The sequence below is a fragment of the Pan troglodytes genome, chromosome 17 (assembly GCF_028858775.2).
Source record: "Pan troglodytes isolate AG18354 chromosome 17, NHGRI_mPanTro3-v2.0_pri, whole genome shotgun sequence".
Lineage (NCBI taxonomy): Eukaryota > Metazoa > Chordata > Mammalia > Primates > Hominidae > Pan > Pan troglodytes.
In genome coordinates, this window is record NC_072415.2 from 43,647,907 (window position 1) to 43,675,720 (window position 27,814).

General features: G+C 35.9%; 1 protein-coding gene across 17 annotated transcripts in view; it reads right to left on the reverse strand.

Annotated features, from left to right (window-relative positions):
* NOL4 (nucleolar protein 4) overlaps positions 1–27,814 on the reverse strand; it is a 381,831-nt gene that overhangs the window by 26,844 nt on the left and 327,173 nt on the right. For all 17 annotated transcript variants that reach the window (XM_063795583.1, XM_063795581.1, XM_063795584.1 and 14 more), the window contains one exon: positions 5,337–5,517. In XM_063795583.1, coding sequence (XP_063651653.1) covers positions 5,337–5,517 — 181 coding nt within the window. The remainder of the gene's footprint in view (positions 1–5,336; positions 5,518–27,814) is intronic.

Sequence of the window (27,814 nt, forward strand, 5' to 3'; positions counted from 1 at the left end):
GTGTGCAATGAATGAGGAGAGAGTGGGGGAGAAGCAGGTGAAAGAAAACTTCAGGTGAGTAGACCTTGAAGCTGGAAGAGCTGGCTCACATCCTTTCCCTAAGAACAATGAAAGCCCATAGAAGGTTTTAGATGGTGAAGTGACGTGATCAGATTTGCCTTTTCTTAAAAATTATTTTGGTTCCTCTATAGAGAATTGGTTGAAAGTCAGGAAGGACTTTGGGAGCCCTGTTCATTAACAATGCATAACAAAACTTTCTTTTGGATTTGTTATCAATTTTTACCCAGGATTGGTAGCTGCTCCAGAGTGCTCTCTTTTCTTCTCAAAATACTCTTTCAAAGTGTTCTCACTTGTGTATTATTCTTTTCCTTATTTGTATACGTTATCTTTCTTACCACTGGTAGCTCTCTGCCTTTAATGAAAAAGCAATGCTTTCCTCTGGCTTACTAAGTAAATTAAAAGGGCAAAGTGGGTCATGAAGTGTTTGTAGTCCCACAGTACCATGTGCTTAGAAAAGTTCCATGCTTAGGTTAATTCTCTACTGTCAATGCCTTAAATTTTTAAGTTTTAAACAAGAGGCTTGATGTTTTCATTTTGCATTGAGCCCCCAAAACTATCTAGCTATATATGAAACATACTTCCAGCACTGTAAACTAAGTGATTTCCTAGAGTATAAACTCAGACTAATAATGTAATTTCTCCCAAAATATAAGCTCACCCAGCCTAATTCAAAATTTTAAATTCAAGTTGGCCATGGTTTCCAAGCATTTCCGGGAAAAGGAGATATATTTTGTGTTTTTTAAAAAACAAAAAAATACATCGGAAGTTCCTACTGGTACTACCAATTCAAATACAAGACTACGGAGTTTTTGTTTAAATCATTTTGTTAAATCATTTGTTAAATCATTTAAAACATTTTGTTAAATGTTTGATTTTACATCTGTGTCTACTTTGACCCGTGCTGAAAATGCTAGCTTTCACTGACACCCACATAATTGGCAATTTGCTTTTAACCACAATATATAGACAACAGTCCCCAAATAATAATATGATTACTGAAAATACTTTAAGGTTTAATCACTGGCTTCAAACTTATGGAGTCAAATTATGATTTTTGGAATCACTTGGACGAGTTCCTCTCTATGTGAGGCTATGCCAACAACTCGTTAAACAATTGAAGTTTATTTGCATCACTTTTCTTTTAATTTGAAGAATTTAAAAAAACAGTTTAATAGTTACATAAATATATATAGTTCCAAAGTTAAATATATAAAACAGTGTAAAAACCAAACACATTAGGAATATTCTTGCTTTTATTCCTGCCCCTTATACTGTTTTCTCCCCACTGCCACATCTACATAAACTTTTTAAAAAAAGTTATAGTTTATGCATCCAATAGTATAAATCCTTATTCCATGAATGTTGGCATTCTATAAGTACTTTTCACTACCTGGAGATCACTATATAATATTATATAAAGGTATTTCCTGGCTGGGCATGGTGGCTTACACCTGTAAACCCAGAAGTTTGGGAGACCAAGGTGGGCACATCACTTGAGATCAGGAGTTCAAGACCAGCCTGGGCAACATGGTAAAAACTTTGTCTCTGCTAAAAATAAAAATAAAAATAAATTAGCCCAGCATGGTGGCATGCACCTGTAGTACCAACTACTCTGGAGGCTGAGATGGGAGGATCACTTGAGCCTGGGAGGCAGAGGTAGCAGTGAGCCAAGGGCACACCACTACACTCCAGCCTGGGCAACAGAGTGAAACCCTGTCCTAAAAATAAAAAAGATAGTTCCTATTACTATTTATACTCTTTTGTTTGGATGAGCTATAATTTAATCAGTCAGCCATGTATTGCTGGGCACTTTTATTGGCAACATTTTTTTTTGCATTTATAAATGACAGTGCACTAAATAGCCTTGAGCATATCTCTTTCTGTAACTTTGTCAGTGGGTCTTTGAAATAGGTTCCTAAGACAGAGATTGCTGGGTCAAATGGTAAATGTACATTCATTTTTTCTATGAATATATACTGTCAAATTCCACTCTAACTTTTTGCATTGAGCTAGTCATGATAGTACCTTTGTAACCACAGTCTTGTTAAAAAAATTCTGTTAAGCATTTGGATTTTTACTAAACCGATGGGTAGAAATTGCATCTCTCTTATCAGGAGTGACTGAGGTTGAACAACTTTATAAATATTTAAAGAACATTTGCATTGTCTTTCTGTGAATTATGTGTTTCTTTTCTAGCATTTTTATCATATGATTTTGGGTATAGTTTTTCTTTATAGAAGACCTTTATATATTGACCTGCTAATTCTTTGTGGTAGAGTTATCTAATACATTTTCCAGTTATCTTTTTACTTCTTTATGGTGTTTTTGTCATGCAAAAGGGGTCTGTGTGTGTGTGTGTGTGTGTGTGTGTGTGTGTAATGAAACTTCTCTCCTGGATTTAAAGTATAGTTAGGAAAGTTTTTCTTACCACCCAATTATAAGAACATTATCCATGTATTTTTTCCTCATACATGCATAGCTTTTATATTATACAGTTAAATTTTTGACTTTAGACTCCTTTAGACTTCAACCTGGTATATAAGTTCAGAAAATTCCTAAAAATTTACCAACCAAGAGTCAGTACAGGCTTGATCCAGTACAACACTGCTGACCGAGCATGCCGTTGACATTGACAAACTATCTTCTGGAGACCCATGCGTCCTTTCCATGTGTTGTTTCATTTTGTATGTTCTTAGTTAGGACTGTGTATGTTTCATGAAGTTGGAGAAATTCCTGGCCCCTCAAATTTTCCAAATCAAAAGCCTCTTTGAACACGGAAATAATGTGCATTACAGCATTGGTGGCAGAATGGATCACTATTTAGAAGAAAAGCATTTGCTATTTCTCTAGTTGAGTTTTTTTTTTTTAGTATAAACAGCAATCATTCAGTTATATAATAGTGCTGCCAATTTCAGAGACAGCAACAAAAGCGGGAGACACCCATGTAGAGAGACAATCATTATGTACTAAATGGCCTTGTTTTTATTAATAGCAGATTCTCATGGACTATTCTCATCACAGTCTATCCATTTTCTTCTCTCAAGTTTAAAAAATTTACCACCACCTCCCCTCACCAAAAGAAAACAAAACCAAAGCAAAAAACCACAATCTTCACATCCCTTGTAAGTTGGATTCCTAGGTATTTTATTCTCTTTGAAGCAATTGTGAATGGGAGTTCACTCATGATTTGGCTCTCTGTTTGTCTGTTGCTGGTGTATAAGAATGCTTGTGATTTTTGTACATTGATTTTGTATCCTGAGACTTTGCTGAAGTTGCTTATCAGCTTAAGGAGATTTTGGGCTGAGACAATGGGGTTTTCTAGATATACAATCATGTCGTCTGCAAACAGGGACAATTTGATTTCCTCTTTTCCTAATTGAATACCCTTTATTTCCCTCTCCTGCCTAATTGCCCTGGCCAGAACTTCCAACACTATGTTGAATAGGAGTGGTGAGAGAGGGCATCCCTGTCTTGTGCCAGTTTTCAAAGGGAATGATTCCAGTTTTTGCCCTTTCAGTATGATATTGGCTGTGGATGTGAAGGACCTCTTCAAGGAAAACTATAAACCACTGCTCAAGGAAATACAAGAAGATACAAACAAATGGAAGAACATTCCATGCTCATGGGTAGGACGAAGCAATATCGTGAAAATGGCCATACTGCCCAAGGTAATTTACAGATTCAATGCCATCCCCATCAAGCTACCAATGACTTTCTTCACAGAATTGGAACAAACTACTTTAAAGTTCATATGGAACCAAAAAAGAGCCCGCATCACCAGGTCAATCCTATGCCAAAAGAACAAAGCTGGAGGCATCATGCTATCTGACTTCAAACTATACTACAAGGCTACAGTAACCAAAACAGCATGGTACTGGTACCAAAACAGAGATATAGATCAATGGAACAGAACAGAGCCCTCAGAAATAATGCCGCATATCTACAACTATCTGATCTTTGACAAACCTGAGAAAAACAAGCAATGGGGAAAGGATTCCCTATTTGATAAATGGTGCTGGGAAAACTGGCTAGCCATATGTAGAAAGCTGAAACTGGATCCCTTCCTTACACCTTACACAAAAACAAATTCAAGATGGATTAAAGACTTAAACGTTAGACCTAAAACCATGAAAACCCTAGAAGAAAACCTAGGCATTACCATTCAGGACATAGGCATGGGCAAGGACTTCATGTCTGAAACACCAAAAGCAATGGCAACAAAAGACAAAATTGACAAATGGGATCTAATTAAACTAAAGAGCTTCTGCACAGCAAAAGAAACAACCATCAGAGTGAACAGGCAACCTACAAAATGGGAGAAAATTTTTGCAACCTACTCATCTGACAAAGGGCTAATATCCAGAATCTACAATGAACTCAAACAAATTTACAAGAAAAAAACAAACGACCCCATCAAAAAGTGGGTGAAGGACATGAACAGACACTTCTCAAAAGAAGACATTTATGCAGCCAAAAAACACATGAAAAATGCTCATCATCACTGGCCATCAGAGAAATGCAAATCAAAACCACAATGAGATATCATCTCACACCAGTTAGAATGGCAATCATTAAAAAGTCAGGAAACAACAGGTGCTGGAGAGGATGTGGAGAAATAGGAACACTTTTACACTGTTGGTGGGACTGTAAACTAGTTCAACCATTGTGGAAGTCAGTGTGGCGATTCCTCAGGGATCTAGAGCTGGAAATACCATTTGACCCAGCCATCCCATTACTGGGTATATACCCAAAGGACTATAAATGATGCTGCTATAAAGACACATGCACACGTATGTTTATTGCAGCATTATTCACAATAGCAAAGAATTGGAACCAACCCAAATGTCCAACAATGATAGACTGGATTAAGAAAATGTTGCACATATACACCATGGAATACTATGCAGCCATAAAAAATGATGAGTTCATGTCCTTTGTAGGGACATGGATGAAATTGGAAAACATCATTCTCAGTAAACTATCGCAAGAACAAAAAACCAAACACTGCATATTCTCACTCATAGGTGGGAATTGAACAATGAGATCACATGGACACAGGAAGGGGAATATCACACTCTGGGGACTGTTGTGGGGTGGGGGGAGGGGGGAGGGATAGCACTGGGAGATATCTCTAATGCTAGATGACGAGTTAGTGGGTGCAGTGCACCAGCATGGCACATGTATACATATGTAACTAACCTGCGCAATGTGCACATGTACCCTAAAACTTAAAGTATAATAATTAAAAAAAAACACAATCTATGATAAATACTCACCACTGCTGGAAGCATCATTCAGATTTAGCAGACCCCCTCCTAGCCCTCTGTAACTATGGTAACTATAGGTCCCATTTCCATTGATGTACAGCACATCCTGTGAGCCTGGAACAGCTGATGTTGAGTAAGTGGCCTGGGTCGCCTCTGGTTTACACTGTTTGTCAGCTGGAGCAGACTCATCCTGCAAGGACAGACAGCATTCCATTATTTATCACCTCAGAGTGCTATTTCACCTTGAACAGGACTACCTTATTGTTATCTAAATATCTGCATTGAATAAGAAAAAATATATAGTGAATGTTAAGTAAGCACAGATGCACATTTTCAACATCTTTGCTAAAAACTAAAATTAGGAAATCAAAATAACAATGTGGGCAGATTGGAGATGGAACAATTGACAGTTTTCAATTGAATATAAAATGACATGAAGAAAGTTACTCACAATAACCAAGTGGTGGAAGAAGCCTAAACATCTCTTGACAGATAAATGAATAAAGAAAATATGGTACATACATACAATAGAATACTATACAGCTTCAAAATGAAAGAAACCCTGTCATACTACAGCATGGATGAACTTAAGGACATTGTGCAAAGTGATATAAGCCAACCACAAAAAAACAAATATTGTGTGATGCCACTTATAAGGTATCAAAAGTAAACAAAGACAAAGAAACATAAAGTAGAATGAGGGTTTTCAGCACTTGGGGAGGAGCTACTGGGGAGTCTTCTAAAGTTATAGGGTTTCCGTCATGAAAGGGTGGAGGTGGGTTGGTTCTGAGCACTACTGCACAACCATGTGGATGTGGCTGACAGTATTGTACTGCACACTTGGAAAATGTTGGAAGGGTAATTTTTATGTTAGAATTGCTTAAAATAACTTGCTAGGCTTTAAAAATTAAATGAAGAGATATTACAATGGAAAATAAATATTTAATAAAAGTTGGGTTCTTGAAATCCATTTTGCATCCTTTTATCTTCCTTTCTCTCCTTCTCTGTTGTCTCTCTCTTCCTCTGTGTATGTGTGTGTGTGTCTTTCTCTTTTTATTATTTTGTTTATAACAAAATTTGAGTGCCGACTCCAAGCTGATTCCATTACATGCGTTATAACAGACTGACAAGGATGTGAATACATCCAAACCTTTCAGTTTTTTATTTGTTTGCTCATTTTTAAGCTATGCTAGTGTTTAAAAAATTTTCTTCAGTCATTCTAATCATGTCAAATTGTGAGGAAATAAAACGTTTAAATTGCAATAAACTGTATATATTTTCAATAGCAACACAGATTGAATTCCCCTTCAGCTGTGAGTTTATAAGACTTAAAATATATACATATATGAATTCACTTTCCTTCTGCATTCTTCATCTTTTTTTTTTTTTTTTACTTTTTGTTAATAGGAAAGAATTATAAAGAGATTTCTAGGGAATTCTTAGGAGAGTTTTTTGTCACAATCAGAAGTATTTTGCAGCTTTTAAATGTTGAGTATGTGGTTAATGGAACCAGTAAATTTCAAATACATTTTTTGTGGCCCCAAAGGGGTGAAAACGAGGAAATATGAAATTAGTTTGCTCTATTGAAACAGTAGTACTGTTGTATTGAGAATACTATGACCATCTATATTGTGAAATTATTGCCGTGACTATCAGCATAACACAGTTATGGCTTTGCTCTTGTTCATCAAACTGAATCAAATCTAACTGACCCATTCAACTCTGACCATTATACTCAGTTGTACACGTGAGACACATAATCTATAGGCTTTCAAATATTTTCATTTATAGTAAGACTATAAAATAAACAGCAAAATATCTCAAAGCAAATTGAAGTAAAAATAAGAAAAAAAGTGAAAGGAAAACATGGGACAATATTTTAAAAACTTGAATGTTGATATAAATTTATTTTCCAAGCATTACTTTTTTAAAAAAAATCATTCCTCTGAGATATATTTAATGCAAACATTAATTGACTGAAATTGGTGTATGAACTAGAATGTCTAATTGTAATTTAAACTCTCGCTATTTAAATCATAGAAATCCCAATACCCCACAAGCACAGGCAACGAAGGCAAAAATGGACAAACAGGATCACATCAAGTGAAAACCTTCTGCACAGCAAAGGATACAATCATCAAAGTGAAGAGACAACCCACAGAATGGGAGAAAATGTCTGCAAACTACCCATCTGACCAGGTTTAATAACCAGAATATATAAAGAGCTCAAACAACTAGGGAATAAATCTAATAATCTGATTAAAAAATGAGCAAAAGAGTTGAATAGACATTTCTGAAAAGAAGACATACAGATGGAAAACAGGCTTATGAAAAGGTGCTCAACATCATTGATGATCAGAGAAATATAAATCAAAACTACAGTGAGGTATCATCTTGCCCCAGTTAAAAGGACTTATATCAAAAAGACAGGCAATAATCAATGCTGCTGAGGGTGTGGGGAAAAGGGAACCCTTGTACACTGTTGGTGGGAATGTAAATTAGTACAACCAATATGGAGAACAGTTTGGAGGTTCCTCAAAAATCTAAAAATTGCACTACCATCTGATCCAGCAATCCGACTGTGGGTTATCTATCCAAAAGAAAGAAAATCAATTTATCAAAGATGTAGCTGCATTCCTATGTTTGTTGCAACACTGTTTACAATAGCTAAGATTTGGAAGCAACCTCTGTCCATCAAAGGATGAATGAATACAGAAAATGTGGTACATATACACAATGGAGTGCTATTTGGCCATAAAAAAAGAATGAGATTCAGTCATTTGCAACAACATGGATGAAACTGGAGATAATTATCTTAAGTCATAAACCAGGCCAAGTAAGACAAACATTGCATATTCTCACTTATTTGTGGAACCTAAAAATCAAAACAGTTGAACTTATGGACATAGAGAGTAGAAGGATGATTACCAGAGGCTAGGAAGGGGAGTGAGGGGATGGTGAAGTGGGAGGTGTGGATGGTTAATGGGTAAAAACAAAAATTGAAAGAATAAATGGCTGAATGCAGTGGCTCATGCCTGTAATCCTGGCACTTTGGGAGGCTGAGCCGGGTGGATCACCTGAGGTCAGGAGTTCGAGACCATCCTGGCCAACATGGGAAAACCCCGTCTCTACTAAAAATACAAAAATTAGCTGGGCGTGGTGGGCCCCTGTAATCCCAGCTACTCAGGAGGCTGAGGCAGGAGAATCACTTGAACCCAGGAGGCATAGGTTGCAGTGAGCCAAGATCATGCCACTGCACTCCAGCCTGGGCAACAGAGTGAGACTCCATCTCAAAAAAAAAAGAAAGAAAAAAGAAATAATGAACTATTAACTATTATTTGATAGTGCAACAGGGTGACTATAGTCAATAATAACTTAGTTTTACATATTAAAATAACTCAGAGAGTGTAACTGAATTGTTTGTGACTCAAAGGATAAATGCTTGAGGTGATGGCTAGCCCATTCTCCATGATATGCTCATTGCACATTGTATGCCTGTATCAAAACATCTCATGTACCTCATATATAGATATATCTATATATAGATCTATCTATATATAGATATATCTATATATCTATAGATATATCTATATACATATATATCTATATATCTAGATCTATCTATATACATATATATCTATATATCTAGATATATTATATCTAGATCTATCTATATACATATATATCTATATATCTAGATATATTATATCTAGATCTAATATATATGTATCTATATATATTAGATCTAGATATATATATCTCTGTATCTATATATATCTAGATATATCTATATCTAGATATATGTGTATATATATATAGATGTATCTATTATATACCCACAAAAATTAGAAATAAAAAAGATTTAAAAAATAAATAAATCACAGAAATCCCTGGAAAAGTAAACTACTTTAGAATAGCATAATCCTAAATGAAAATGTCTTAAGGAAGGAACCCTGAATCACATTTTGTTGGTATTACTTTAGATTTGGTAGTCAGCAAATTGCAGATTATTATTATATTTTAATTCTGAAAGTTATTCTTTGCTGTTAGAAAGTACCAAAGAAGGTGAGTTTTTTTTTTTTTTAATTATACTTTAAGTTCTAGGGTACATGTGCACAACGTGCAGGTTTGTTCCATAGGAATACATGGGCCATGTTGGTTTGCTGCACCTATCAAATCCTCATTTACATTAGGTATTTCTCCTAATGCTATCCCTCCCCCAGCCCCCACCCCCTGACAGGCGCCAGTGTGTGATGTTCCCTGCCTTGTGTCCATGTATTCTCATTGTTCAGCTCCTACCTATGAGTGAGAACATGCGGTATTTGGTTTTCTGTCCTCGTGATAGTTTGCTGAGAATGATGGTTTCCAGTTTCATCCATGTCCCTACAAAGGACATGAACTCATCATTTTTTATGGCTGCATAGTATTCCATGGTGTATATGTGCCACATTTTCTTAATCCAGTCTATCATTGATGGACATTTGGGTTGGTTCCAATTCTTTGCTATTGTGAATAGTGCCGCAATAAACATACGTGTGCATGTGTCTTTATAGCAGCATGATTTATTATCCTTTGGGTATATACCCAGTAATGGGATGGCTGGGTCAAATGGTATTTCTAGTTCTAGATCCCTGAGGAATCGCCACACTGTCTTCCACAATGGTTGAACTAGTTTACAGTCCCACCAACAGCTTAAAAGTGTTCCTATTTCTCCACATCCTCTCCAGCACCTGTTGTTTCCTGACTTTTTAATGATCACCATTCTAACTGGTGTGAGATGGTATCTCATTGTGGTTTTGATTTGCATTTCTCTGATGACCAGTGATGGATGATGAGCATTTTTTCATGTTTGTTGGCTGCATTAATGTCTTCTTTTGAGAAGTGTCTGTTCATATCCTTCACCCACTTTTTGATGGGGTTGCTTTTTTCTTGTAAATTTGTTTGAGTTCATTGTAGATTCTGGATAATAGCCCTTTGTCAGATGGGTAGATTGCAAAGATTTTCTCCCATTCTGTAGGTTGCCTGTTCACTGTGATTATAGTTTCTTTTGCTGTGCAGAAGCTCTTTAGTTTAATTAGATCCCATTTGTCAATTTTGTCTTTTGTTGCCATTGCTTTTGGTATTTTAGACATGAAGTCCTTGCCCATGCCTATGTCCTGAGTGGTAGTGCCTAGGTTTTCTTCTAGGATTTTTACAGTGTTAGGTCTTACATTTAAGTCTTAATTTTCCTTGAGTTAATTATTGTATACGGTGTAAGGAAGGGATCCAGTTTCAGCTTTCTACAGGTGGCTAGACAGTTTTCCCAGCACCATTTATTAAATAGGGAATTCCTTCCCTATTGCTTGTTTTTGTCAGGTTTATCGAAGATCAGATGGTTGTAGACGTGTGGTGTTATTTCTGAGGCCTCTGCTCTGTTTCCTTTGTCCATATATCTGTTTTGGTACTAATACCATGCTGTTTTGGTTGCTGTAGCCTTGTAGTATAATGTGAAGTCAGGTAGCACGTTGCCTCCAGCTTTGTTCTTTTTGCTTGGGATTGTCTTTGCTAAATGCTCACAAGACAAAGTAGGAAAGATCTAAAATCGACACCCTAACATCACTATTAAAAGAACTAGAGAAGCAAGAGCAAACAAATCAAAAGCTAGCAGAAGGCAAGAAATAACTAAGATCAGAGCAGAAATGAAGGAGATAGAGACACAAAGAATCCTTCAAAAAAATCAATCAATCCAGCAGCTGGTTTTTTGAAAAGATCAACAAAATTGATAGACTGCTAGCAAGACTAATAAAGAAGAAAAGAGGGAAGAATCAAATAGATGCAACAGAAAATGATAAAGGGGATATCACCACTGATCCCACAGAAATAGAAACTATCATCAGAGAATACTATACACATCTCTATGCAAATAAACTTGAAAATCTAGAAGAAATGGATAAATTCCAGGACACATACAGCCTCCCAAGACTAAACCAGGAAGAAGTTGAATCTCTGAATACAGAAATAACAGGTTCTGAAATTGAGGCAATAATTAATAGCCTACCAACCAAAAAAAGTCCTGGACCAGACAGATTCCAGGACCAGACGGATTCTGGTAGGAATTCTACCAGAGGTACAAAGAGGAGCTGCTACCATTTCTTCTGAAACTATTTCAATCAATAGAAAAAGAGGGAAACCTCCCTAACTCATTTTATGAGGCTAGCATCATCCTGATACCAAAGCCTGGTAGAGACACATCAAAAAAAGAGAATTTTAGGCCAATATCCCTAATGAACATCGATGTGAAAATCCTCAATAAAATACTGGCAAACCGAATCCAACAGCACATCAAAAAGTTTATCCACCACAATCAAGTTGGCTTCATCCCTGGGATGCAAGGCTGGTTCAACATACACAAATCAATAAACGTAATACATCACATAAACAAATCCAATGACATAAATCACATGATTATATCAATAGATGCAGAAAAGGCCTTTGACAAAATTCAACAGTCCTTCATGCTAAAAACTCTCAATAAACTAGGTATTGATGGAACATATCTCAAAATAATAAGAGATATTTATGATGACCCACAGCCAATATCATACTGAATGGGCAAAAACTGAAAGCATTCCGTTTGAAAACCGGCACAAGATAAGGATGCCCTCTCTCACCACTCTTATTCAACATAGTTTTGGAAGTTCTGGCTAGGACAGTCAGGCAAGAGAAAGAAAAAAAGCGTATTCAATTAGGAAAAGAGGAAGTCAAATTGTCTCTGTTTGCAGATGACATGATTGTATATTTAGAAAACCCCATCGTCTCAGCCCAAAATCTCCTTAAGCTGATAAGCAACTTCAGCAAAGTCTCAGATACAAAACCAATGTGCAAAAATCACAAGCATTCCTATACACCAGTAATAGCCAAATCATGAGTGAACTCTCATTCACAATTACTACAAAGAGAATAAAATACCTAGGAATCCAACTTACAAGGAATGTGAAGGACCTCTTCAAGAACTGCAAACCACTACTCAATGCAATAAAAGAGGACACAAACAAATGGAAGAACATTCCATGCTCATGGATACGAAGAATCAATATCGTGAAAATGGCCATACTGCCCGAGGTAATTTATAGATTCAATGTTATCCCCATCAAGCTACCAATGACTTTCTTCACAGAATTGGAAAAAACTTTAAAATTCATATGGAACCAAAAACAGGGTGAGTTTTATACTGTGGTTCTCTATAAAAAATGATATTGGGCCAGCATCAAATTTACAGCTGATAATGAGAGCTTTTTAAAATACATATTTCTATTTGATATGTAGGCAAACAATATATGTTTCCTTTTGTACTTATGATGAACTTTTATATTATAGATAGTAAGGGAGTTTAACTTATTAGACATTAAAAATGATATTTCAACAAATCTGTTGTTGCTGGAAGTGTGTGTGCTAATACGCAGGTCAGAGGTAAATAATCACATTATTATAGTGCTACTGCAAACAAGAATTATCAATAAAGAAATAGTGGTAGAGAAATATAGGTATCATTAGGGTCTGGAACCAGATGGCATGTTACAATGACAGAGTGGGTGGGTGGAAAGTGGTCAAACCAAAAATTACTACACCTCACACACTATCCATCAAACTTTCATAAAGGTACAGTGAAAAATCTCCCATCTTGGAGAGCAAACCTTTCTGTCTGGAGAAAGAAATTTATATAATATAATATATATATGATTACACATATATTCTTCCATACTATAATAGGCATGTCATATTCAGGTTAAGCTTATTAAATGAGTAAATCTTGCCAAAAGATTAAGAGATGAACCTGTGATGCTCACATGGATTAATTTTTCTCATGCATACAACAATTTCCTGTAAGTAGTTGATTTCAAGCTGATGTCCATAGAACAGTAAGGCTTCTGGGGGAAATGGCTCAGTGTTTTCCTGAGTTTATGGGTGAAGGCATATAAATATGCTTTCATGTCCTCTTTAACCAGACTAGCAGCTCTGCTTTCTTCTATTTTACACTTATAAAATCACCACAAATAAAGCATTATGAAAACTACCAAGGTGCAAAGTATTCTTTCTGCAAATACTTGTAGCTATGGAAACTCTGAAAGAAGACACAATGTTCTATACTTCAAGGCAATTTTGGGGTCCTTGGGAAAAGGTAGCCTCAAACAGTCCCAACATTTCTGTAGCAGAAATAACTTGGGCAACATAAAACTTGAGTTTCTGGTTTTGGAAAAATGGTGGCTCTTCTGAAAAATACAAGTCTACTTCTTCGTATTTGGAAAATAACAATGAAATGCGCTTGCAGACGAGTTTCTTATTGATGAGAAAAAGGAAAAAGGGAGAAGGCATTGTTGCCACAGTATTTTCTCTTTGATCTCTTGTATGGTAGAATCAATTCAAACTACGAGATATATTTTTAAAAAATTCCCTTCTTTCATTATTAACTGGTATTCCAAACCACAGTAACTGCACTAAGTAGGCAGATAATTTATTCCATTAATAATCAACACTGGCCTTGTAGGGATTCATTTGCATTCAGACATGGATTTGCATTATTAATGTTTTTGGCAGTCCACAATATGTTGAGAAATACAATAAATGAAACTTCCAATAAAATCTGGTCCATAGTGACTTTTGGGCAAAAGTTTAATATAAAGTTAATTCATGTTTTCATCTTGAATGATTATTATTACTGTTTTTAAAGAAAGGTTTTTAATGACATAAAAATTAAATATCCCTGGAGCCATATTTTCCACTGGAAGCAAATTTTAACAATCATTAGTTCCAGGGCCAGTTGCAGTCGCTCATGCCTGTAATCCTAATGCTTGGGAGGCTGAGGTGGAAGATCACTTGAAGCCAGGAGTTTGAAACCACCCTGGGCAACAAAGCAAGACCCTGTCTCTACAAAAAAATTTAAAAAGCTGGCTGGTAATGGTGGAATGTGCCTGTAGTCCTAGCTACTCAGGAGGCTGAGGTGGGAGGATCACTTAGGTCCAAGAGTCTGAGACTATAGTGAGCTATGATTGTGCTACTGCATTCTAGCTTGGGTGACAGAGTGAGACCATCTCTCTAAATGTAAATAAATAATAAATAAATAAATAAATGAAATAATCATCATTATGAGTTCCCAAAGTTCTCACAGCTGACAGCTTGCCTCCTGGGTTACCATGAAGATTGTTTTCACAAGAAGATAATATTAAAATGCTACAAGGCTTCACATCATTACAAGGCAATGAAATACATTTTATTCACCATGAAGTAATTTTCTTTTCTTCTTCTTCTCCTTCTCCTTCTTCTTCTTCTTTTTTACTTTCCTTTGAGATGGGGTCTTGCTCTGTCACCCAGGCTGGAGTGCAGTGGCACCACCATAGCTCTCTGCAGTCTCAAACTCCCAGGCTCAAGTGATCCTCTTGCCTCAGCCTTGTGAGTAGCTGGGACCACAGGTGCACACTGCCTTCCTGGCTAATTTTTTTCTTTTTTTAGTTTTTGTAGAGACTGTCTCACTATGTTGCCCAGGTTGGTCTCGAACTCTTGACCTCAAGCTATCTTCCCACCTCAGCCTCCCAAAGTGCTGGAATTATAGGAATGAGCCACTGCACCCATCCAGAAAATAATTTTATATCCTAGCTTTCATTAGACATATTTCAAATTTTTTATAATATCATGAAAATAAAATTGAATCAGTGAATGACCACATACAATACACTAGATAATGCACGGAGTTGTTTTGATTAGATTTATTTGATTAAAAATCTATAAGAGATTAAAGAAACACTTATGCTGACTTACATAACAAGGCTCTGGGCTTATCAATAAATATATTCTTGATATGTATCAATATGCATTTCATATATCCAAAAAAAGGGATTTATAAGAGGATGGGTGATATTTACAGATTAAGGGCAAGATTGAGAGTGGTTTAGAAGAGTACAGATGGCCTGCCATTGGCACACTGTTTGAGAAACAGGTTTGTACTCCTTTGTACTCTTGTCCTTAGAAACTGGACACAGACAAAATTTGAGTTTGCTAAACTGATTTGGACCCTGAGCCAACACACTGAATTCCTAACTTACTCTAGATGCCTAAGAAATGCTTTACCTTTATTGCAGTACCTTTGATAGACATGTTATTTATAAAATGAAGTTTCATTGATTCGATTCAACTTTTTGACAATAGGTTTTAATAAAAATTGCATATAAAATGTTTCATTAACTTTTCTAAATCTTCCAAGAATTCCACTGTTTAGACTTTATATTCTCTACCATCGAATGAATGTTTTTATGTTTTCAGTAACTTTCTCTGCCTTTAAAGATCAGAAAACTTCAATGAAATTACTGCTATATTCAGTAATACATATACCTTGTTTCTGTTTGCATTTTACCTGATATTTTTATAGCACTTTGAAGTGTACAAGGCATTTTTGCATTAGGATTGAATTACATTTTGAGAATATCATGTGATGTGGTCAGGGCAGGGTATTAGTGATCCACTGTTTTAAGGTAAAGAGCCTTAAACTGAACTTCTAAGAATATTACCACTGCAAAATAGTAAACAAGTGGATAATGAAGGCCTCAGTTTGCCTTTGCTATCTCTAAGATTTTCTACTGGACTTCTCCTGCCCTTACATGCTCTTTGTAATCTATATGAAAAAGTATTTTTGTTGAAGTTACTGCTCTAAATGTCTCCTTTGCTCCATTAGTACAGATGGGGCAAGGGAGTGCAATTTGTTTCACATATAAACTACTGGAAAACAGCTCTACCTTCTAAAAGCTTCTCTTCTTGCATTTGATAGCAAGTGTTCCAGAACTAAGTAAATTGCTGAGTTTCCAGGAAAATTCATAGAAATTCTGCGAGATCCAGTGCTCCTATTTAAAATGCTTTTCTGCTAAGAAAAACTGTCTGCAGTTAAAGGGAATGTGATTATTATTTAGGATGTTGAGAAGTGATTTTTGATGGCATCAACAAAACACACTCAGATACAGATATGCATACCCTCACATATACAACAACACACAGGAAATAATTTCTTTCATGTAGTTAGGAGCATTCTGTATAATGTACTGTCCTTGCTGGCCATACAAATGATTAAGTACCCAACACAGAACTTTGTTCTTTACAAAGATGCTCCCAAACCCACTAAGACAGATAATAAGTAAATTCATGTTTTGACTAAATCCAGACAACCAATGACAAGCTTTGAAATGACAAGGAAACCAGATTAAATTTGTTTCTGACTTGAGAAGCCAAAGTCACCGCAGGATACCTGTTACCGGAATTTTATCAAACTCTTCAAATAACAGGTTATTATTTTAACAAATTCTCTTTGTAGCAATATTTACATGCACATACACACACTACATGACTTTATTAACAATAAAGGTTTGATCTCACTTATACTAAAGTTGTGGAGTATACTAAAGTTGAAATCAGAGAAGTAGAGAGTAGAATTATGGTTACCCAGCCTCTGAGCCAGTGTGGGGAGACATGGAATGGAGGGTTGTTGATCAAAGGGTGCAAAGTTTCGGACAGACACGAAGAACAGGTTTTGTGCTCTATTGCGCAGCAGGATGACTGTAGTCAATAATGATATATACTTCATAATAACTCAGAGAGTGAATTTCAAATGTCTCACCGTAAAAAATGATAGGTAAATGAAGTGATAGATATGTGAATTAGCTTGATTTAATCATTCTACACTGTGTACATATATCAAAACATCACATTGTACCCTATACATTTTAAAATTATGGTACAATATGTCAATCAAGATAATATGAACAAATTCCTTAAAAATGCATTACTGTGAAAAATACAAATTTGAGAATGATAGGCTTAAAGAAAAATATAAAATAAATACAGTAGTGATAATCCTCAACTATTTTTATATGTATACATGACTAGCAAGAAGTAACTAGATGCAATGCAAAGTCATCTACTCTTAAAACTTCCCTGATCAACATAAAGCTTAGTTATTAAAAGTAAAAATGGAGACTCAACATTTTTTAAATTACAGGTTTAAATGTAACACTTTCCATTTAGTTATTAACCAAAAAACTCCATATTTAAAAAGTAAATGTATTTTTTTATAGGTTGGTAACATTTAATTTGGAGTTTGTTATTATCACCAAATCAAAATGTTTAAAGAAATATTTTCTGGAGGTTCAAAAATACGATTACAGATATAAGTTATTTGGTCATTGGTTTTATATGTGTATCATAGTATTTTTCACCTCAGAAACATCTTTTAATTTTAACAAAGAAAAAAATGGTGTCTTTAACATTGAGTCATATTACATTTTTGGAATAAGAAAAAAAATAGTCATCTACGATAAACCCACAGCCAATATTATACTAAATGGGAAAACGCTGGAAGCATTTCTTTTGAAAACCAGTATAAGACAAGAATGGCCTCTGTTACCACTTCTATTCAACATAGTATTGGAAGTCTTAACCAGAACAATTAGGCAAGAGAAAAAAATAAAGCACATCCGATTATGAAGAGAGATTCAAACTAACTCTGTTTGCAGATAACATAATTCTATATCTAGAAAACCTCATAGTCTCAGCCCTAAAGCTCCTACAGCTGATAAACAACTTAGCAAAGTTTCAGGATACAGAATCAATGTACAAAACTCTAGCACTCTTATACACCACCAATAGCCAAACTAAGAACCAAATCAGAAAGGCAATTCCATTTACAATTCACTCAAAAAGAATAAAATACCTAGGAATACAGCTAACGAGGGAGGTGAAAAATCTCTACAACGAGAATTACAAAACACTTCTCACAGAAATCAGAGAAGGCACAAACAAATGGAAAAACTTCTCATGCTCATGAATAGGAAGAATCAATATCATTAAAATGGCTCTACTGCCCAAAGCAATTTACAGATTCAATGCTATTCCTATCTAACTACCAATGACATTCTCCACATAACTAGAAAAGAAATTATTTAAAAATTCATATGAAACCAAGGCAGTCCTAAGAAAAAAGAACAAAGCTGGAGGCATCAGATTACTCAACTTCAAACTATACTACAAGGCTACAGTAACCAAAACATCATGATACGGGTACAAAAACAGGCACATAGACCATTGGAGCAAAATAGAGGGCCCCAAAATAAGGCAGCACATCTATGACCATCTGATCTTCAACAAAGCTGACAAAAACAAGCAATGAGGAAAAGATTTCCTATTCAATAAATGATGCTGGGATAATTGGGTAGTCACATGCAGAAGATTGAAGCTGGATCATTTCCACAAAAATCAACTCAAGATGGATTGAAGATTTAAATGTAAAACCCAAAATTATCCAAGCCTTGGAAGACAACTTAGGCAATATAATCCTGGACATATGAACAGACAAAGATTTCATGACAAAGACACCAAAAGCAATCACAACAAAAGCAAAAATTGACATATGGGATCTAATTAAACTTAAGAGCTTCTCCACTGCAAAAGAAACTATCAACAGAGTAAACAGACAACCTACAGAATGGGAGAAAATATTTGCCAACGATGCATCTGACAAAAGTCTAATATCCAGCATCTATAAGGAACTTAAAATTTACAACAGCAAAACAACCCCATTAAAAAGTGGGCAAAAGACATGCACAGACACTTCTCAAAAGAAGACATACATGCGGCCAGTAAGCATATGAAAAAAAAGCTCAGTATCACTGATCATTAGAGAAATGCAAATCAAAACCACAGTGAGATACCACCTCACACCAGTCAGAATGGCTATTACTAAAAAGTCAAAAAGTAACAGATGCTGGTGAGGTTATGGAGAAAAGGGAACACTTACACCTTGTTGGTGGGGATGTAAATCAGTTCAACCATTGTGGAAAGCAGTATGGTGATTCCTCAAAGAGCTAAAAGCAGAACTACCATTTGACCCAGCAATCCCATTACTGGGTATATACCAAGAGGAATAGCAATCATCTACCATAAAGATCATGCATGTGAATGTTCATTGCAACACTATTCATGATAGCAAAGACATGGAATCAACTTAAATGGCCATCAATGGCAGGTTGGATTAAGAAAATGTGGTATATATTCACTATGGAATATTATGTAGCCATAAAAATAGAATGAGATCATGTCTTTTGTGGGACATGGAGGCAGCTGGAGACTATTATCTTTAGCAAACTAGCACAAGAACAGAAAGCCAAATACCACATGTTCTCACTTATAAGCAGGAATTAAAAGTTAAGAACTTAGGAACACAAAGAAGGAAACAGACACTGGGTTCTACTTGAGGAAGGTGGGAGGAGGAAGAGGAGCAGAAAAGATAACTATTGGGTACTGGGCTTAATACCTGAGTGACAAAATAATATGTACAACAAACTCCCATGACACATGTTTGCCTATGTAACAAACCTTCACATGTACCTCCAAACCTAAAATAAAAGTTAAAAAATAATTTCTTCTAATAATATCATCATTGTATGTTTCTTTTTCTTTTCTTTCATTAAAAAAACTACATTTAGGACAACTCAAACCATTTTTGAAACCATTCCATTGTTTATAATTGGGCTCCATTTATTTTAAAAAATCTCCTTTTTAAAATAACTTTTTGAGACAGGATCTCACTCCATCATTCAGCCTGGAGTGCAGTGGTGTCATCACAACTCACTGCAGCCTTGACTTCCTGGGCAATCCTCACACCTCAGCCTCCTGAATAGATGGCATCACAGGTGGGCATCACCATACCCAGACAATATTTTTTTTTATTTTTTGTAGAGACAAGGCCTCCCTATGTTGGCCAGGCTGGTTTCAAACTCCTGAGCTCAAGCAATCCTTCTGCCTTGGCCTCCCAAAGTGCTATGATTACAGATGTGAGCCACTGTGCCCAACCAAAAATATTTCCTAAATTATTTTTTTCTTAACCCCTTTTGACACAACATTCTCTTTTGGTAAAATAGTTGCATTGTTTTAGCTGGTGATCACATGGCAGATATGGTTTCAGTTACTACCTATATGTAATATCACTCTCAAATTCTTACCCCTAGTCTCAGTTTTCCCCTCTGAGGCCTATGCTCAAATTGTCTATTTTTCAGTTTAAATTTTGATATTAAATTTATTTCCTCTTCCTTCCAGATAGCCCTTGAAAAAATTTTTAATTATAAAGAAAACAACACCCGTTATATCACCAGTGTTCCTTGTTCTAGTTAATACACCATGCCAAGATTTTTTCTTCTCTTAGTACCACTTCCTTCAGTCAAATAATTTCCAAGTCCTGTCAGTGACATGTTGAAAATGACAATTCTTGTCATCTGAGAAGCATTTATTGTCAATGCGTAACTTCAGAGCTCATCATCTCTCATTTGAATTATTGTGATAACATACCAATCCTGTTTCTTTTTTCATATTCACATCTTCTTAAGTTAATTTTTATTCCCTTATGTTGATTGATCTTTAAAAACTTTTGAGACTTCTTTTTTTCCTGGAGAACAAAACCCAAAGTTCCTGGCATGCAGAGCTCTTTAGAGTTTGAAAACAATCTTGCCAGCCACATTTTCTGTCACCTGCCCTTATGCACTCTACACTCTAGTCAGACTATGACAGTGAAAAGCAGGCCTAACATTATTAACTCAATTTTGCCTGTAACCTCACAACACCCATCCCCACTCCACTGGGGTGCTATCTTTTAGGTTAAATACTTTTGCTTATCTGTGCATTTAGGCCAAGCTAACTAGGGGAAGAATTTCATTTATTGTTTAAAAAAAAGATGATAATACTCCCTTCCTAAAACTAACCCCTGAGGAGATAAAGAGGGTGAATACACAAGTAACAATGTTGTGTTGAGAATTTGTGGGGTTATTGTGATCTGACCAAAAATGGAGAGGTTTCATGGCCTCCTAAGCCCCTCACTGGTGCCCACATGTCTGCAGTCATTGGTCACCTCTTAATCCCAACTCCTTTCTTTTCACCCTGATCCTAACGTAATAGAAGCCTGAAATTTGTACTGACTTAAGATGGTTCTTTAGGATGTTAGTCCCCCATCTTTTCTGTTTGCTGGCTCCCTGAAATAAAGTTGTCTACCTTCCTCCAACTCTTTGTCTCTCAATGCATTGGCTGTCATGCAGCAAGCAGAAATAGTTTGGACTCACAATTTGGGGAAGCCTGCAGCCAGAAGAAGTTGCTCCTGGCCAGCTGGCCCCAGCTAAGGAATTCCTGGATATGTCCCTATCAGCTGCTGGAGACTTTTCCCTCCAGGGACCCCTGCTAGTTCCCTTGGCAGTACTGGCTGTCTCTATGCATACTGCTGAAACAAGGTATTGAAAAATCTCTATGAGTGAATGGACTCGATTCAGAAGCAGGACAAGTTGCTCTGGTGTTTACAGCCGGGAACTCCCTTTTCCCTCTGTTTGGGTTCATTCTTTGAACCAGCCATTTTGTTTTACCCTGGGGTATCCTGTTGGAGAAGGGGAATAGTGTTGGACTTGTATCTGATTTGAGAAGCAGTTCATTTGCATTTGTCTTTGTCTTTGTGGGCCCTGGGCTATATGTTTTAAAACATGAGAAAGTTCAAATCCATGCTAGGTTTTCTGGGATTACAGCTGTTACATATTATGGCACATTTCTGTGTACATTTTAAACTGATAGGCAAATTATAGCAAGAAAAATCAGAGATCAAATTGTTAACCTGCAACTACAGAGTTAAGTATTGTCTTCTAAAACTCTTTATTAGTCCATTTTGCACTGCTATGAAGAAATGCCTAAGTCTGTGTAATTTATAAAGAAAAGAGGTTTATTTGGCTAATGGTTTTGCATGGTGCTGGCTTCTGTAAAGCTTCTGGTGAGGTCTCAGAAAGCTTTCATTCATCGAGGAAGAAGAGGAAGCAGGTGTGTCACATGGTGAGAGAGAAAGGAGGAGGTACAAGGCTCTTAAACAACCAGCTCTTGGGTGAACTAATAGACTGAGAATCACTCATTACTGTGAGGACAGCACTAAGCAATTCATGAGGGATCCGCCCCCATGACCCAAACACCTCCCACTAGGCCCCAGCTCCAACACTGGGGATGACAATTCAACATGAGATATGGAGTGGACAAATATCCAAACCATATCACTTTCTATTGCTCTCTTTCCTTTCTGCCTGCTTTGAATTTCCCATTATTAAGCTACTGGCATTGAGATACAACTCACTTTTTATATAGCACCAACTAATCTGAAGTTACTTGGAAATTCTGTTTCCTTATACAGTTCAGCAAGTTCTAGCTAAAATGTAAACATTGAAAATTCATTTGAAACAGAAGGAAAAAAAGATAAAACAGGTTTTTAAAAAAATTAAACTGCCATGAAAACTGTTTTACCCATAATTTTGGTCTACATCCTTCACCAGATTATCTACTGGGGAAAATAAAGTTTTGGCATATGTTTTCAGACATAATTTGGATCCAGCTATCTTTAGAGGCCAGCGAAAGTACCAAATGTTAGCCAGTAGACCACAGGGTGGCATTTACAGGCCAGTGAGTTTGTGATGCCATCTTATGGCTAGAATTTTAAGGTAAAAACAATTGGATCTTGGCTTGTGTGTGTATATATCTGTTTAGATGTGTTTATGTGTATGTAGATGCATTATTTGTTATGTCTAGCATGCTACAAATTGGTTTATAAGTAAATGAGTACTTGTACATTAAATAAGCTCAAATGCTTTGCAAGTTCATGTGAATTTAGGTATCTTTGGTAAGTAAAAATGGTTTCAAAATTATTACTAAAATACAATAGAAATGTCTTTGGAATTTTCACCACACATTTTTGGGTTTACTGATTATTTTATATTTGCCTTTGATAGATATTTTAAGATATCAGGGTTTGGCATCAGGTCATAAGACTATAAACCCAACCAAAAACACAATAGTCTTTGTGTGATTTTTTTGACAAATAAGACTAATACAAGATCGTTTGTTCAATGAAAACAGCTGAATCATCTGAGTTATTGGCAAAATGCTCATGAGTTAACTTTAAGGTTCTTACTTAGATGAACCCTGATGTTCACAGGCTTTAAAAATGGTTAACAGGGAAATAACTTTAAATGATGACTGGCTTTGTTTAATACCTGAGTTAAGATGTAATTTAGGTAAAGTGTCATAAGTGAAAGAATTGAGTACATGTAAATAGAATAAATGATTCTATTTACTTTATGTAATTTAAAATCTTAAAATTAGTTTCAATTGATAAATAGGTGCTCATTGGATATCTGAGTCATTTTCAATTAAGAAAGGATTTTGATATGGGGAAACATGTTTATAAAAATTTTGGAGTGTTTTCATCCATAACATATTAATATCTGACAGATTATTCAGGATTTCTTGCCTCCTAGGTTTTCACTAAAATTTAAGGTTACTAAAAGTAAGAATTCTAGTTGACATAATTCTCTATATAAAGTGTCAAGGTAAGATGTGGGCTTTGATGAGAGAATAAATTATAAGACATGTAAAGCTGTGTTACTATTGAGAAAAAATAAATTTAGGTGATATGGAGATTATTTAAAAGTTGTTTCTGAAATAAGGTAGAAAGGAACCAGTAAGTAGAAGAGAGAAGTATGAAGAAGGCTATGAATATGAAGATGTATTTTTAGTAGGAAAGCTTAAAAAGAGAATAATTGTGTGTAAGAAAGGTAAATTTGGTCCTAAAGTAAAATGGCTAGTTATTGAGAAAAGAGGGAAGTATAGAACAAATCAGAAAGTCCAAGTATGCTGTAGATGGTTTTGAAAGTTGTAATAAGGTTTGTGAAAGAGAATTTATAAAAACAATTTTGATGTGATTCAGTTAGCTTTTTTTTAAAAGGGAATTATTTATAATAGTTCTTCTATGATTGGTCCTCTATGTTAAATGAGGTTTTCTTAAGGCATTGGTTTGCTCCTAATAAAATTACTAGAATTTTGATTTTTAATTCTATAACCTGTTTCTTTTTGAAAACTTTTCAGATTCATATCTCAGAAGTTCAACTTTTGTTGTATCTCACTGCTTTCAGCTTTTTCTTCTGTTGAGAAGGCCTAAGATGATAATGCTCTCCTTCAACTTTTTCATACAATTCTATAACTTTTTTCCTCCAGTTTTAACTGTTGTTGTAGACTGATGCGGAAAATGTTTTATATAGAAAAGCAATGTTTTCCTTGAATACAACTTGATATTGTACTCAGCTTTTCTTGATATGTCTGAATTTTTCCATGTAACCCAAGAACTTCCCATGCAGTCACTAAGAGTCATGTATTTCCAAGACATACTAATAACCTGGGACACACTTTTCCTGTGTTTGATTGAATGTGAGTTCTTTTTTCATCAAGTTTGACTTTGAGTCCTTTTTTCATCAAGTTTGACTTCCAGGTTATCTAAATGAGTTTCCCATAAGGAGAAGCAATCACATTGCAGGTTTTTCTTTGCCTTTTTCGTAACTGGCCTAAAAAACAAAGTTTTTACATTTTATCAAAATAATCCCTATGTTATATTTATAGGTTTTTAATTACTTGGGCAAACTGAAATTTAAAAGGCTTAAAATTTCTATATGTATGTAATTTGCTGTATTGCTTTTAAAGTTTTTTGATTATCACATTTGGTTAAATGAATAACTATTATTCTGTTTTGTTCAAATATTTTGAGCCCTTTAACATCTTTGATAAACATCCTCAAAATAAAATTTTAAAACTAAGTCTCAGATTACTGGAGACTTATCAAAGCTATAAAGTTAATCACTTAAAGGTTTCAGAATCTTTTTACAACTTCCAGCCAGGTGATAAACAAAAGAGAGTTAATTGACTCACAATTCTGTACGGCTGGGGAGGCCTCAGGAAACTTACAATCATGGTGAAAGGCAAATGGAAAGCAAGGCACGTCTTACATGGTAACAGAAGAGAGTGTACGGAGGAAACTTCCACTTTTTAAACCATCCGATCTTGTAAGAACTCCTTCACTATGATGAGAACAGCATGGGGGAAACTGCATCCATAATCCAATCACCTCCCACCAGGTCCTTCCCTTGACATATGGGGATTACAATTCAAGATGAAATTTGGGTGGGGACAGAACCAAACTATATCAATACTTATCAGGTACTATTAAACAATCCTTGTGCTGTTAAGTTACAGGGTTTTGACTCCTGGGTACACATATCTCATCTAAAGAAGGCACTCACTCCTGCCATTATCTGACACCAAACTCAAGTTAACCAAAGCCTCATCTTTAGATCTGGGAAAAGATGACAAACAAAGTAAACTGCTTTCATGAGACACAGGGATAGGCCGCTATTCAAAGAGATTTGGATTCATTTTATAATTGTGCCTCTATCTATATACTTGATGCTAGATAGTTTGAATGTTTAGCTACCTGTGAGCTTCCTTTTTCAGTCATTCCCATAACTAGACAAGGCTTATGACCTTTTTGCTTGAAACCTTGCTAATACTTTATGTCTTGTTTTCTCTTCAGAATTTAAAAACAATTCAATCCCACTAGGTCAATCCATTTTGCACTGCAAACATACTGCTGTTAAAGTTATACAAAATCAACCACCCTCCCTCTATGCCCAGGGACTATTGCAGAAGAGATGGGCACATGAAATTTTAAAGGGTCTGTTTCAAGAGCTAAAACTAGTTCAAACTCTCCAAATCAAAGATGGATTCACAGATGCCTAAATGGCTGATGGTTCAACACATAAAACTTATAGATAAATTGATTTTATAATCTTGCTTTTTGGCTTTTGGTTTTTGGCTCTTATGTTACTTGAAAAAGTTATAATGGTTAATGAGTATCTGCCCAACTCCATTCCCACGGATGCCTAGAATTATTAACTAGCTTTAAGTCATTTGGGTCTAATTCTCTTTGCCATAGGGGTCCCATCAAGGGATAGTATGGACCTAGGGCAGGTAGCCACACTACCCCAGCAATGATATGGAAAAAAATAAAAGCTTGGTCATTGATGCTGTCTCTGGCATATTTTGACCAAAAAGAGGGTATATAAATGAAAAAAGTAGAATCCTATGTCCCTCACTAATTAAATGGACCTCCCTTGGCCAAGGGAGCCCCAGAAAAAAACCTTAAAAACTTAGTTCCCAGCCATGAACTAAGGGATGGGAAGTCAGACATGTCATGTTATCCCTCCTCCCTTTTATGGTTTAGAGAAAATAACTCAGCAGACTTAATGACCATTAGACTAACAGAACAAACTCTTTGTGGCAATAAGATACCAAATCATAAACAGGACATAAGGCCATGCCAGGCAAGTGTTAAGTCTTCACCTGAAGGTAACCATATGTTACCTGTATGTTTTGTAAATATGCCTGTGTTAGGACTGCCTTTATGAATACTTACAGATTCTCCTATAACCTGTTAAATATGTATGTTTAGCCAACCTGATATCATATCCCCATTGGAGTCCCAGTACAATTGATAGTGGGGAAGAAACTTACTGACTTTCTTATTGATGCAGGGGCCACAAATCCTGTAGTTAACGCCCATCTATCCCTGATTTGAAGAAGACTATGATGGTTACATGAATGTCAAGGGAAGCTGTAACTCATTCCTTCCTGAAACCTTTGAATTGTCAGCTTGGAGACCATAACTGACAGAAAAATTGAAAAGATAAACCACAGTCTAAAAAGAAGCATCAAAATTTTCAAAGAACTAATTTAACCTGGAATAAGGCATTGCCAGTTGCCCTGCCGTAGATTAGAGTAGCTCCCTGAAGTATGCTCAAATTGAATCTCTTTGAAACATTATATGATAGGTCATTGCAAGTTTCAGCTGGAGAACGAACTGATATTTTAAGAGATTTAGCAATTGCCAAATATGTTAACTGTAGTCACTGTACTAACTTCTGTTCATGACTTTTCTTCTAGCAGGATCACACATCCCACAGATGTGGTCTCACATCCTTTTTGACCAGGAGGGGTCTTCTTAAAGACCTGGAAAGAAAAAGGACCTGAACACCAATTTGTTGCCAAGTGAATGGGACTGTTAGAGGTGCTGCTGAATACCCACTCATCAGTTAAACTTGATGGATTAAAGCCATGGGTATATCATACTTGGGTCAGGTCACCCCACCATTCCAGAAACCAGGAAAACAGTGGGCATATGAGCTCTTGAAGGACCTAAAGTTACTCATTCACAAAAGGATAAATGAAATAAAAATGAAAACCCTATGTGTCTTGCTTGTCTTTTGGAGATTTTCATATGTTTGGCAACCCAAGTAGTTAGGATTTCTCAGTCTATTGCCACTTCCACTAACCTATCCCCCACTGCTGAATTTGCCATCCTACACCTTGTTCAGTACATGACAACTCTGATCATATAGTTGTTGCTGTATATAGGGTATATAGGGCACAACTATATGCTGTATATCAGGAAGCATGCACCCAGAAATTCCATGCTTCTTTCTTACTCAACTTCTCATTAGACACTACATGCAAAGTGATAGTGGGAACCCACAAGCCTACAAGGGGAATATTTCCTTAGCCAGGTCAAACGGTTTTATTCC